Source organism: Cuculus canorus, chromosome 3, assembly GCF_017976375.1.
Source record: "Cuculus canorus isolate bCucCan1 chromosome 3, bCucCan1.pri, whole genome shotgun sequence".
NCBI classification, from domain to species: domain Eukaryota; kingdom Metazoa; phylum Chordata; class Aves; order Cuculiformes; family Cuculidae; genus Cuculus; species Cuculus canorus.
Window position 1 is genome coordinate 69,459,703 of NC_071403.1, and position 14,667 is coordinate 69,474,369.

General features: G+C 40.8%; 1 protein-coding gene across 3 annotated transcripts in view; it reads right to left on the bottom strand.

The window, feature by feature from the left end:
• Positions 1 to 1,412: 1,412 nt before the first annotated feature.
• The window catches only part of PINX1 (PIN2 (TERF1) interacting telomerase inhibitor 1), a 70,884-nt gene continuing 57,629 nt past the window's right edge, over positions 1,413 to 14,667 (bottom strand). The window contains exon 6 of one of the 3 annotated variants that reach the window (XM_054064047.1): positions 1,413 to 4,480. In XM_054064047.1, the coding sequence (XP_053920022.1) occupies positions 3,878 to 4,480 (603 nt within the window). In that variant the 3' untranslated portion in view covers positions 1,413 to 3,877. The remainder of the gene's footprint in view (positions 4,481 to 14,667) is intronic. The other 2 variants (XM_009563778.2, XM_054064048.1) reach the window with 2 other exon arrangements.

Below are 14,667 nucleotides of genomic sequence, written 5' to 3' on the forward strand. Positions count from 1 at the left end.
ATACTGTGGTGCTCAAAACTGCACCCAGTACTCAAAGAGCGGCCACACCAGTGTGGAGTACAGTGGGACAATCCCCTCCCTTGACCAGCAGGCAACACTGTGCTTGATGCACCCCAGGACACAGCTGGCCCTCTTAGCTGCCAGGACACAATATTGTCTCATGTTCAACTTACCATTGACCAGAAACCCCCATCTTTAAATTAACCATGGTTGTTACTCCTCCTGCTTTACACCAGTTGTGTGTATAGTAGTAGAGCTAGTAGGTCTCGGACAGAAATTGAAGGAACCATGCTGGTTCTGCAAATTCAGGCTGTTACAAAGCATGCACCAGTGCGATCTCCCCTCCTTGGCTCCAAGAAAGGCTCTACAGCTGGACACAGCAAGATGAAAACAGCTGAAGCCCACAAAGCTCATGCAGATTTTGGTCCATTGCTGGTAACAGACCACTATTACATGGTCTCTAATTTCAGATTTGAGCTTGCAGGTAATTACAAGCACAAAAGTCAAGCATGTATATTGCTGTTCACCAATTGCAATTGCAAATCACATAGCTTGGCATGTAGCGGCTTTTGCACCAGCAAATTAATTTCAAGGTTCAAAGCAAATAACACCACTATACCCACAAAGAATGGAAGTAACAAGAAACCATCACCAGCATCGGGCTCCCAGTGCGAACAGGAAAATTCTCTTCTGTCACTGGTGACCTGGGACTACCAAAACTGAAAACATTTTAATATCTATGTTGTGGGTGACAGGCTGAGAGTTGGGCTTGTTCAGTCTACAGAAGATGTCTCTAGGGAGACCTTACAGCAGCTTTCCAGTACTTAAAGTGGGGCTACAGGAAAACTGGGAAGGGGCTTTTTTATCATGGTGTGTAGGGACAGGACAAGGGGTAATGGTTTTTAGCTGAAAGGGAGATTTAGCTTAGACATGAGGAAGAAATGTTTTCCTGTGAGAGTGGTGAGGCCCTGGCCCAGGTTGCCCAGAGAAGTTGTGGATAAGCCATCCCTGGGGATGTTCAAGCCAGGCTGGATGAGGCTTTGAGCAGCTTGATCCAGTGGAAGGCGTCCCCTGGCGTTCCAGGGGGTTGGAACTCAATGATGTTTAAGACCCCTTCCAACTCAAACCATTCAATAATTCTATGATAACAAAAGATCCTGCAGTTTGAAAGTCTTATTTCCACATAAATGAAACCAAGCAATTTCTTTGTGATTATATTCTGCTAATTTCACTGTTTGGTTAATGATGTAATTCTTTATTTTATGCTTTCGAAAGAAGACCTTCTTGCCAAACCAGACTTTGGTTAAAACTGGACTCACAACCCACTATAAACAACAAATATAAGTTATTACTTTGAGACATGTTCCTGTTGTTTTAATCATCTTTTTTGCTAAAGTAGTAGAAAATCTTTTTGTTAAGTAATGCAAAGTTGGCCAAACATGGACACACATAGAGTAGAGCAGCGAAGGGAATTGCTTGTTTCAACTATCAGTCTGTTGTGAATTTTTTTTTTTTCTAGAACCCCTATTCTGCACCTGCTGTTTCTCTTTGAGCTTAAGGCACATTAAAATCCCACACTTCCTGGTATAAAGTGAAATTCCCACTTCTTGCATGAATTTGAGAATCTTCTATTTGTAGCCAATATTTCAATTTGATTCAGATTTAAATCTTAGGTTTATTGTACTTAAGTGTAGTAACACCATAAATAAGATTTATTCCTGGTTTTCTTCTTTCTATAACTACAACTGGAATCTGGCCAAACACTCGTAAGAATTAGCACATAGAAACTCATGGAAGGTTAATACAGAGAACAAACAAACAAGCCCAGCAGTATTTGGAGAAGGAAACCTTATTCCTTGACTTCCACCTTTTTAAACTAAAATCCCAGAGAGACTGTAAAGTTTAGCAGCTTAAGACTTAAAAAGAAAAATCACTGGAAATAGTCAGACTTTTGGGGTCTGCCAACAAACAAAAATCCAGACTTTGGTAAATTACAAAGGCTGCTTTGGAAGGCACCCACAAAACTTAGGATGCTTCAAATATAACACGAAAAAATATTTTGCTTCCATTGAAAAGATGATTTTTTTCACCCCAAGCAAGAAGCTTATTCGCAACTCTATAGCAACCTCATGGGATTAGGTGGTATTTCACTTAAGGAAGCCAGGCAACAAGCCCAGCCATAGCAGCATTGTAATGGCTAAGAATTGTATAGCACAGAAATGCAAATGCTACAAGGGTTAAAAACCACTTGCATGCCAGCATGAAACACAAAGAAAGGCATCTTGTTCTCCCTTACAATAAGTAAAACTACAGTAATTTTGCTGCAATGAATGAGCATGTTCTGAGGGCAAGAAAGGTGCATTGCAAACTACAATATCTTAAAAATGAAGAGTTCAGCTGCAACTAAAACATCCAAAGCCATATGGACTGTGCGCTGCAGACTGAATTTTTTCTGCTGGACGAGGCTGCTTAAGGAAATTTTTTCATATTAACATTTGCATCTTGGTAGTGTTTTTCAAACCACGTTAAGCCACTCAACTGAGCTAAGACGATGAAAAACAAAGTACCCATTTTATTCAGTACAGCAGGCCAATGGGATCTTTTAGATGTACACTGATGAAAGGCAGCCAGGCCCAAAGTCAAATGAACAGCTAATGGATTAGAATTCTGGTCAGCTACTCTAGATTATGACATGATAACTGTCTGGCTTTCAGGGTTGTGACATCCATCTGCTGTGGGCAAAGCAGTATTGGAACCAGATTCAAGCACGGTGAACGCTTCTTCCCATTCCACCACTTTACTTCCAAGTTTATCCATCTATTCTGACAGCACTTAGCAGAGCACATTGCCAAAATTAATCCTGAATGTTTAGGCTTTCATACAAAACTGCTAGTGGTAGTACTGAGTTTCAGCACTACTTATTTCCAGGTTTACAAATAGAAACAAGCTCTAAGCTGGGACAACTTTTTGAATTCCAGATGCATCATTGAAGGTACCGTTGAGTGTTGCCTAGGAACCAAAGATTTAAATATAGTTAATAAACGCACAACTCCTTTAGCTTTGTTGCAAAGCTACAATCACTTGACAGTAGTCAACTACTGCCTAGGAAACAAAGGGAGTTGTTTTTATTTCATTCTTTAGTACTGACACTCCGTTGTAAACTTTTAATTACACTAAGTATTTTGCGAAGATACAACAATCACAGTATATATAAAAGGAGATCAATGAACACATTAGACACAACTGCAAAAGCCAATGGAAAAATACATACAGCTTTGCAAACCCCCTTCTGTTTGCAGAAGCAGAGCTGGGATATCAGAAGTGAAAACCACAGTGGCTTTAATAATAAAGGCACTGGTAGGGTGACTTTTTTTCTTCCTGGATTTAGAAAAAAAACAAGCAGTGTGGTAGCAGACAGTAACTCACTGACTTTCACAGTCTGAACTACAGCAGTTAAAGCCAGGCCTGATTTCACTTGCTGTTATCTGACTTGAATGGAGTTGCACCAGAGTGAATTTGAGGTGGAGGCAGCACAGGGTCTGCTGTGTTAAAACACAGCTCTTGCAAAGGTACAAAGGTAAACTGCCTGCCATATTGGAAGAGGCAAATTGGTTTGTATCATGTCTTGTTTTGCAGATATACAAGCCTTGTTCCTACACATGGAGACCTTTTCAGCAGGGCCCTGAAGCTGCCTTGTCACCACATTCTCCTTTGAAAGAGCTATATTAAAACACAGTCTGTGGTTGCAGTTGGAGGTAGAGCAGTGTGCTCAAGACTAGACTACAACATGATGTCTGGCTTGTATGTTTACCCAGACTTCTCCTCTAACACACTCAAGTTCAAGGCACTTTGAAGTCCCAGCTTGACTCTTAAATGGTTAAATGTGCTTGCAATGCTTCTTTTTCTTTCTCTGTACTTCTTCAATGCACTCATCTGTCTCCCATTTTTTCATTTTCTGTTTCTTCTTATGTTTTTTCTTTTGCTTTGCTTCAGAGTCCTTTATGCTGAGATCTTCCTCATCAGATGTTCCCATATAAATTTCTCCATTTCCCATATTTTCATCACAAATAATGCTTTCTCCTTTGTTTTGCTCTTTTTGTTTCCTTTTCTTTTTTTCCGAGTGACATTTACTTAATGGAGCATCCAATTCCTCTCCGTTCAGGCTACCTATCTTAGATTGTTTCGCTTTTGGTTTCTTAGAATGCTCTGTCTCTGCCTCACCTCTCTTCTGCTTCTTCTTTTTCTTTTTGACTTTGGTTTTCAGTTCTTCTGGAGGCTCCAAAACTTCATCAGCTGTTGGGCAGGAATTGCCTACCTTTGTTTCCATTTCATTCTGGGATCCCTTCAGCTTTGCCATGCGCTTGGCAAAATATTCGTGTACTGTGAGAACACTCTTCACTGTATTGTAACCGTCTGCGGGCTCAGATAGACAGTGGTTCCTTTTCTTCTCTTCCTGAGTCCTGGGATCAGCAATATCCTCCTGCAGGGGAACAAAGAGAAGTAAAAGTGAGAGTTAGAAATAATAGCCTTAAATATAACATTCTTTTTTTTCTGCACACTAATAAGAAAAATATTTAAAAAAAATATGGTGTTTTGAAAATTAATGGTAAAAGTAGAGACTTAGGCAGAAGTGAGAGGCAGCTTCCTTAAAGCAAAAGGCAGTGTAGGTTCAGGGAGAAGAGGTGACAGTATAGAAAGCAGCAAGAAAATACAGAACAAGACAATTCTCTGTGGCTTTGAATTTCTTACTGTTTATCTACTCCCATGCAACTCACACAGATTATGTATAATACCATCATACCAGGTGTATTACACTTAATTTGCAAAGGCGCATGTCTCTACAAGATATAAACCAACATGAAAAATAATGCAGTATGATCTATTAGCCTGTGGCATAAAGGAAATCCCATGCCCGGAATACCTCTACAGCCAACTGCAAGAACCTATGATATACAGAGCAATCCAGCATCGATGCAACTCTTCCATCTTATCTGATCTTTAGAAATGTTTGTTTCATAGCTGGTTTACTGTCATTGTGTCCTAGATGTTGTTATTTAAACATGCTCCATTTGATCATATGTTGTCAGACAGCAAAAACAACATCACAGGTTAGATCTTACAAGGCTTCTGCATACACAAAATGAATAGCTGCTGAACTCCAGATACAGGTGAATATCTATAAAAAGAGTCTAGTACTTGGAAAGTAAATATAAAACAAAAAGCAAAGGATGGCTCTGGAGATGGATGTTATGTATGGTATGAAGAGAATTGACTCTGAAAAAGCAACAAATGCAGGAAGATGAAAATACATAACTTGTTAAATTATCTGTGACTTACAAAACAAGCTGAAAAAGCAGCTGAAATTCAGACTTGCTTACATGGATACTGAAACACTCAAAAATAACCCTTTTGTGGCACACCGTTTTGCTTGGCAAAAGTCACAAATCATAGAATGGTTTGGGTTGGAAGGGACCTTAAATATCACTCAGTTCCAGCCTCCTTGCCATGGGCAGGGACATCTGACTAGACCAGGCTGCTCAAGGCCCCATCCAAGCTGGCCTTGAAGACTTCCAGGGATGGGGCATCTATGACTTCCCTGTGGGCCAGGGCCTCACCACCCTCATCATGAAGAATTTCTTCCTAATGTCTAATCTAAATCTTCCCCCTTCCAATTTAAAGCCATTCCCCCTTGTCCTATAGTGGCAGGCCTTTGTAAAAAGCCCCTCCTCAGCTTTCTTGTAGCTCCCTTCAGGTAACGGAAGACCGCTATAAGGTCTCCCTGGTGCCGTCTCTTCTCCCGAACAAGCCCAACTCTCTCAGCCTGTCCTTATAGCAGAGGTGCTTTTAGCCCTCTGATCATCTTTGTGTCTTCCTCTGGACCCATTCAAACAGTTCCACATTGTTCTTAAGTTGGGGATTCCAGAACTGGACACAGTACTCCAGGTGGAGTCTCACAAGAGCAGAGCAGAGGGGAAGAATCACTCTTGGAAATTTCCCAAATGTAAAATTGTTGTCCTTTTTAAATCCTTGTAGGAACCACACACAACCAAGCACACCCCCAATCCCCTCAAGCACATGCACCACTTTGCAAGCTGAGCAGGTAAGAACTGGATAGCATCCTTACCAACACTGAATGGGAAGTAACCCACATCTATTACAGTCAAATGGGGTGAATATGACAGAGATACTTCACTGTTTTTCCATTCATAAATGCACAGATCAGAGCATCCCCTCTACCTGCACATCTTATATGTGAACTGGAGTGACTCTAAACCACAACCAAATCAGAGCAGCAATATTTCACACCCACTTCCACTGCCCAGACATACACAGGGTGAAGGCCAGTAGCAAACTGGGAGATACAAAACCAATTATCTCAACTTTACAGTTATTGCATGATCGTGTTGATAAGCGATCTGGCTTTCTTCAGGGCATCATTAAACCAGCTAGCTGAAATGGGGTTTATTAGGGTTTGTGAGTAAGATTTTGCAGGTCTGAGTCCTCATGCATCCATAACCTTTACCCACATGAGCAGGAATGCAAAAATCTGTGTCATTAGTGATGCATTACCAGTACTGATTTCCTCATACATCAACTTTCAGGAGAGCTATTCCAGTGGAACGAAAGTAACACTACACTTGAGATTCCAAAATGTTTGTGTGGGCACTTAGAAAAATTAGGTACTTTTCTTGTAGGAATACCTTGTAGTGTACCTTCAGACTAGTTTACAAAGTCACTGAACCTATTTGACTTCTGGCAAAGAAGTCTGTAAATTGATGTCTGAGGGAACTGGGATGTTTATCCTAGAGAAGAGGAGGCTGAGGGGAGATCTCATTGCTCTCTACAACTACCTAAAAGGAGGTTGTAGCAAGGTGGGTATTGCTCTCTTCTCCCAAATAACAAGTGATATGAGAAGAGGAAACGGTCTCAAGTTGCACCAGGAAAGGTTTAGACTGGATATTAAGAAAAATTTCTTTACTGAAAGAGTGGTGAAGCACTGAAAGAGGCTGCCCAGGGTAGTGGTGGAGTCATCATCCTTGGAGGTGTTCAAAAAATATGTAGATAAGGCACTTTCAGGACATGGTTTAGTAGGCATGGTAGTGCCAGACTTGATGATCTTGGAGGTCTTTTCCAACCTTAATGATTCTATGGTTAAATGATTCTATGTCAAACATGAGGGAAAAAAAGCATCTATCTACACACATCTATATACATAGGTTGCATCTGAAAGGGAAGCTGCAGCAGAAGGTTCAGAAGGTTCACAAGACAGAATCCACAAAATAAATGGACTGAGCAATGTTTGTGGTCGCTGTTGTTTTAATAAGATACACCTCCCAAGCCAAGGAAACAGTGTTAGTTCAAACAAAAAAGAGATGCCCTGCTAAAGCAGAGTTAAGCAGGTCCCTTTCTTTTCCTTTTTCCTTCTCTTCACAGCAGGATTTTGACACCTTGTATTGCAAAATTAGTCTCCCAGGCTTTCTGCCACAGATGCCAACCAGAACAGTTTCCCTCCCCACCCCAATATGTAAAATGTACTTGTGACCAGAACACCAATTACCCCTTGGCCAACCAGGAAAGGATTCTGTCATTCCCTTGGTGACTTCGAGTCCTGACAACTTAATTACTGTAATTGAAGGCAAATATTACTTGAACTCCATACATTTCTTTTATAAAATACATTAGGCATAAAAAAAATGTTTCTTTGGTTAAGCTGAGGAGTTCACAAGGTATGCATGATCCCAGAAAATAAGAACCTTGCTCCGAAACTCCTTTATCGATAAGAATTTTAATAACCACGGACCACTGAACACAGAACTAACAGGGCATGGTGACAAGCAAAGAGGTGCCAATCCTAGAAAACCTCTCAGTTTAGCGAAAGTTTATGCAAAACCATAAATCACCTGGAAGGGCTGTTAAATGCCAGAAGTGTTCCCCTTCCTGTGATGTACCTGTCCTAGTAGCCATGGGAACACTGCTGAACTCTAAACATGGGTTCTCTCTAACCTCTCAACAGGAGTCTCACAGTTTATGCAATTCCTCCCCTGCTTGCCCCAACACACAGATATAAAAGTTGCCAAGACAAATAAGATATATATACTTCAATGTGTACTGTGCTGCTGCAACTTCTGAAAAGCAATTTATTACACAATATAAAAGACAGAAAGAAACACTCCTTCTCCAAAGAAATGATGGAAAAGGAAAAGAGCAATCATGCCCTAACTGGTGGGAGGCCTGAAGACTGGGCTTTGAAGCATATATATGTTCGTCCACACCATGAGTTCCAAAATTGCCAACAAAATCAGTCTGAGAAGATGAAGTTAAAAGGACATGGGAATACTGGCCTCCAGGGAATTGGTAGGATGGTCCCAAGCAAGAGAAAAGGACTGCTTGAAACAAGGTGTTAAACGTGGAATGAGTAAGAGGAAACAATAGAAATTTCAAGGAGAGGCTGGGAAATGCACAGGAAAGGATGAAGGTCAATTATAGCCAGAAATCTCCTGTAAATATCATCTGTTTATGTAATTAGTTAAATGTATGGAAAATAATTTGAAGCACAGAAAGTACTCTAAGTACTAGCAGGTTTGCTTCTGCTTGCTTTCTTCACTGGAGACACACAATGCTGATTTAATCATTACGTTAGCACACTAAACTTACAGAATGAAATCCCGGTTCCCTTGATTCCTTGAAGGATCGGGATTGCGTCTCTAAGGCATCATACTCTCAGAGTACCTTTCAGCCACAGTTTAGTGAAGAAAAAAAATAAAGGATTATGGTCAACTATACAAACAATTTACATCGCATTATGAGAACAGTTGGACAACAGTAGAAGCCCAGAGTGGAAAGTATTTAGATACTTCATGAAAGCCAATGTGTTTGAAACCCATCTTTGGAGATTTAAGACCTTAGGTTTTAGCGTTAAAATCCCAAAAGAAAAACTGCATCTGCATGTTACTCTGGGATGAAAAGTGATATTCAATGCATCAACAAGGATGAAGGGTGCCAGTACACAAGCAGCTGAAGCAGGCTGGATTAATGCAGTGATTTCTCCCTCCTGTTCAGACTACAAGTGTTTCTTTCTTAGCACTTAAAGTTTAGAATAGAGGAATAAAATATCTACTGTACAGTCACATATCTGCCACATGCGAACTACAGTTACCTAAGTAATTTCACATGCCTTTACTTCCTCATTTGCAAATGAGGGAGGACAAATTCACAAGCAACTTTGTTAGCTTAAATTCACAAAAATTGCACAAAAGGAAACACAAAAGGTATGAGCATCAAGGAAGAATAAACTGTATTTTCACTAGATTCCCACTTAAATTACAGAAAATATGCTAGAAAAAGTAAGTAGAGGCTAAACCTCTAGCCTGTGTTACAAGGCAATCACACGATCATTCATAGCTTTAAAATGCAACAACCCCTTTTCTGCAGCCTGACTGAAGCAGAGCGATTAGCTACTTTCTTGTTGAGAAACTATTACAATAAGATTAATATAATCCAGTTCTGACTCTGCTACTTCAGATCCTTACACAGAGGTGTGTTGGTCTGACCCCCATGCAGTGCACAAAACTTGCCCGGCAAGAAGTGAGGGCATCCCTCTATCTTTCTTACCCAGGTCTAGCTGTGATGGAGAGAAGCACAGCAGATTATTCACGAAAAGTCACTCTGGGGCTTTGTACACATTAAGGATGACAGAGTCTTGCTCTAAGGAGCTGACAACTTAAAGTTAAATATGAGCATAAACATTTGGATTGGGATAAAACAGGCAAGAGTGAACAAAGACTTGCAGTATGATGAGTTTAAGCAGGATTAAAATAAATACATGCATAAATAAGGCCATCAGTTCTGAAGTCAATCCTGGCATCAGAACAGTTACCCAGAAGGCTCTTAAGTTTTCAATTTACCTGATTATGATTGGTACACTGCAGACCTGGGAGCTGTGAAGAAGAAGAAGCTGTGAAGCTGTGAAGAAGCTCTTCTTCATAAGAAGAGCTAATGATAACAGACTTCTAGTACAGAAAGGGCTGCAAAGTGGAAAGGGAACAATTTTTCCTGTGCTTTCCAGGCAGAGGACAAGCAGATGTAAACTACAACATGAAACTTCGCTAGCAGGACAAATCTATCAGTATATATGTGAAGCCTCCACAACCACTGGGAGTCTCAACTGCTGAAGGCAACTCAGACAACTACCAGGAAAGCATTAGAATCATAGAAGTATTTGGGTTGGATGGGACCTTAAAACTCATCCAGTTCCAACCTCCTTTGCCATGGGCAGGGACACCTCCCACTGGATCAGTTGCTCAAAGCCCATCTAGCCTGGCCTTGAACACCTCCAGGGATGGGGCAGCCATAACTCCTCTGGGCAACCTGGGCCAGTGCCTCACCACCCTCACAGGAAAACATTTCTTCCTACTATCTAATCTAAATCTCCCCTCTTTCAGCTTAAAAGTGTTCCCTCGCATCCTACCCCTGCGCTCCCTGATAAAGAACCCCTCCCCAGCTTTCATGGAGGCCTCCTTTAAGTACTAGTAGTACTTAGGTAGAGTTAATCCTTGCTTGGAATGGAAAATAGAAGATGTGGACGCTAGAAACATCTTCCAGCCCCATAATGTTTTAAAAACTTACACAGAGCTATAATTTGACCTTTGGGCAATAAGAAAGGGTTCTAATGAAAGAGTTGAAAGGCAGAAACACAAAATTTGGAAAGAAGAAATGCTAAAAATTCAGGTCACCCGCAATTTCCGTCTTTTGTTAACCGTGGTGTTCTAATCACCAGGATACCTCACACAACCATGGCAAGTTTTAATTGTACTACTATTTATTCTGAGAGCCAATATAGCAAAGAATCCCATTCTGGGAAATGGAATGAAAATCCTGAATGTCTAATACCTGCCCAGGCTGTATGACATGATAGCACTTTTTAAAAGCACAAATTCCAAACACTATAGAGAAGCACTTTCCTGTTTATCTCCATTAAAATAAATTCTGTGCTAGAATGCACAGAAAAATCAGCTGCTCTCTTGTAGTTGGATATTTACTACTATACTCCACATGAACTATCAGCTCTATCTCTTGATCAGCAAGGACAAGGAGAGAGGTGAGGAAGTATACTAACTAATGCAACTACAAAGGAAAGAGCAGTCAGACTGCTCTTCTTGCAATTAGAAATGCCAAGGAATTTTATTGTAGTAGACCTCTGAATAATTAGTAGACTCCAGAATAATTCTGGGGTTATGCACAGAATCCTTTAATGGAAGTGACCTCTGAAGGTCTTTAGGCGAGCCTCTGGCCTGGAGCAGGACTACTGCCAATACTAGACCAGGTCAGCTTCTTGTAGTAGAGTCATGGAAAGCTCCAAGAATGGAAGGCCCACAATCTTTCTGGATACCTGTTCTGATGTGGCACTATACACTGTTGAGGAGGTTTTATTACCTGAAAGGAGGTTGCAGTGAGGTGGGTGTTGGTCTTTTTTTCCCAAATAACAAGTGATAGGACGAGAGGAAATGGTCTCAAGTTAAACTGGATATTAGGAAAAATTCCTTTCCCAAAAGAGTGGTGAAGCATTGAAACAGGCTGCCCAGGGCAGTGGTGGAGTCTCCATCCCTGGAAGCGTTCAAAAACCAGGTGGACATAGCACTTTGGGACATGGTTTGGTAAGCAGGCTGGTGTTGGGCTGATGGTTGTACTTGATGATCTTCGAGCTCTTTTCTAACTTTAATGATTCTATGACTCTATTCTATGATTCTATCCTGTGATTACCACATAACAGAACCTGTTTTATTCTATTCTGTAAATCTAGAGGTACTTGGTTTTCAAGTACATTTACTGTACTACATCTGCTGACTTTGCTTTTATTTTAGTTTTAAATTCCATGGTGATGTGTTAATATAAAACTGCATTCAAATTCTCCCAGGCTGTCTAGTAATTCTATTTTATGTTTTTGCCAAAAGCTCATCCCTCAACAAGTGGCCTATTTTAGCATTTTCATTTATTCTTGTAATTCACACTGCTAAAATAGAAAGCCAGCATCTCACTTGCTGAATGGAATCTCTAGGTATCCAAAATGCCATTTGCTTCTCATATAAACAATACATTTTTAGTGTTGTACAATATACTGGATCCCAGCCTATTTCCATTAGTGAAACGGGAGCTGTACAACAAGCTGTAATACTTAGCCGGGTTTTGTCTTCAGCCTGAAAACAACAGCGGAGCAGGAAGCAACAGGGTTGCAAAAGTGCAAGGGATTAAATTTTGGCCAGAGACTTGATTACAACGATAGTCATGGGGATTCATTCCAGCTGTCATTATCAGATCCTGGTCAGTCCTACAGCACTAGAAGTTACAATGCTAGCAGTGACAACACCTGTATTTCTAAAGTCAGCTTGGGAACCCTGATACTGCATTGCACAGAGCACATAAACTTCCTCCTACTGTTCTTACACTGTTGAGGAAAAAAAAAAAGCATTTATTAAAGTTTTAGCCAACAAAAGCAGCCAGTTAAATCCATGAGCAAAAGGCAGCCTGTGAAAGCCTAAGGGAGAATACACGCAGTGAGATAACATACAGGAGTTGCAGAAGATTGAAGGCATATAGGGAAAGAGTTAAAAATCTCAGAGCTCTGGAGAGAACAAATATCCTTTTCATATCTTGAAAGACAGACATTGAGATATCCTTGTGACATCTCATTTCACTCTAGCTACACTGCTGAGGCCAGCAAAACGTCTCTTCCTTCGCATTTCCTTGCAAATTACATCTGTGTGTTAGACTGAATGTAAAGAAAACTAAAGGAAGAGATTTCCCCTAGGATCTCTCTACTGGCATGATACAGAGATCCAAACATAGTGACTTCATCTTCCCAGAAGCACCTAAATCAATTCTAACCATTCTGTTCTTACCTTGAATAACAGAGGAAGTATGGTCCGGCAAAGCAAGCACAGGACTGGGAAGGTCACGTTTCCCAAGTTCTCTTCCCAGCTACAAAACAGAGCTGGTGGGAAACCCTGGAGAAGAAGTTACCCCCTCCAGCTCTGGCACAGGCTATCAAAGTGCAAAAAAATGCCTTATCAACTGTATGAAACTCCCAGCAGAGCTAAGAGTTTCATTAAGTGTTTGTAAAGTGCTTTGAGATCCTTCAAAGAGGAACCACAGGTGTACAAGGCACTATGCAAGTACTGAAATAAACTTGGTGTTCCACCCACCCGACAATGCTATATGGCTGTGACACGTAACAGACGCATCACAATTTTTGTCTGTTTTGTGATATACTTACATGAAATGAATCATCAAGGGACTCTCAAAGATACTATTTTAAAGGAACGGGCAGGACTATAATTAAATCACTGCAGAATGGTCTTTGTGTCTTGTATCCACACTCTAAACATCAACGCCTTCAAATGCCCAGGACAGCCATCCCAGTAGCGTAGGTATTCTTCACATGACAGTAGTACAGTAAGGCACATTCAGAAGCACTCCAAGTCTTCTTCACATAGTGTTATACTACTGTCATGTCATTCCCTGGGCATTTTTCATTATCTCTTTGTAATGCGTGTGGAATAGGCAGCTGCTGTTATTCTTTTCAAATTAGGATTCAGAAGACCAAACCCTCCTTGAATCTTGAGTTCAGGATTTCTTCCTATACCTCACAGATAAAGAAGAAACCGAGTGGACTATTTGAGAAGTAACAAGTGGGCTCGGCCAGCCAAATTATGAATACAAGCAAAGGTAACAGCACAGAATAGTTTGGATTGGAAATTACCTTTATCATTGAGCTCAATCCCTAACACTGCCAGGTCCACCACTAAATCATGTCCCTAAGCACCACATCCACACAACTTTTACAAATCTCCAGGGATGGTGACTCCATCAGTGCCCTGCACAGCCTCTTCCAGTGCTTAACAACCCTTTGGTGAAGTAATATTTCCTAATATCCAGTCTAAACCTTCCCTGGTGAAAATTGAGGCTGTTTCCTCATCCTATCACTTGTGACGTGGGAGAATAAGCCAACAACTACCTCACCACAACCTTCTTTCAGGTAGTTGTAGAGAGCAATGAGGTCTCACTTCCAGCCTCCTCTTCTCTAGACTAAACAACATCAGGTCTCTCAGCTACTCAAGAGCTCTTATGACTCGTGCTCCAGATCCTTCACCAGCTCTGTTGCCCTTCTCTGGATGCACTCCAGCATGTCAATGTCTTTTTTGTAAAGTGAGGGTCCCAAAACCGAATGCAGGATTCAAGGAGCAGCAAGAGCTCTGAAGATTTAACATGCTGAGATAAAACACTGAGAAAAAAGATGCAATAAATCAGTGGAAGTACACAAAAGACAGAAAGCAGTTCTAGTAGCAATTCTAAGAGCAAGTGCAGTCAGCAGCACAGCTTGGCTTCTGGCAGAGGAAACTACATGTACACTGAAATCTGAAAATAACACCTGCCTATGTAAAGCTTCACTTCTATTTCTTTCCTAATAATAAATGTAGAAAAGCACATCTGTGTATAAATAAAGTGCTTCTAGAAGCATTTGAAGCAGGTAATTGAAATGGCCAAACCTTCACTCCTTTCCTCTTCCCCTTAGAAAATGCTTCTCAAAAGGAAAATACATATTGAAACTTTTCCGTTTCTTTGCTCTGAAAGGGTAACATGCTAGAGAGCTGATCCGTGTATGAAAATCAA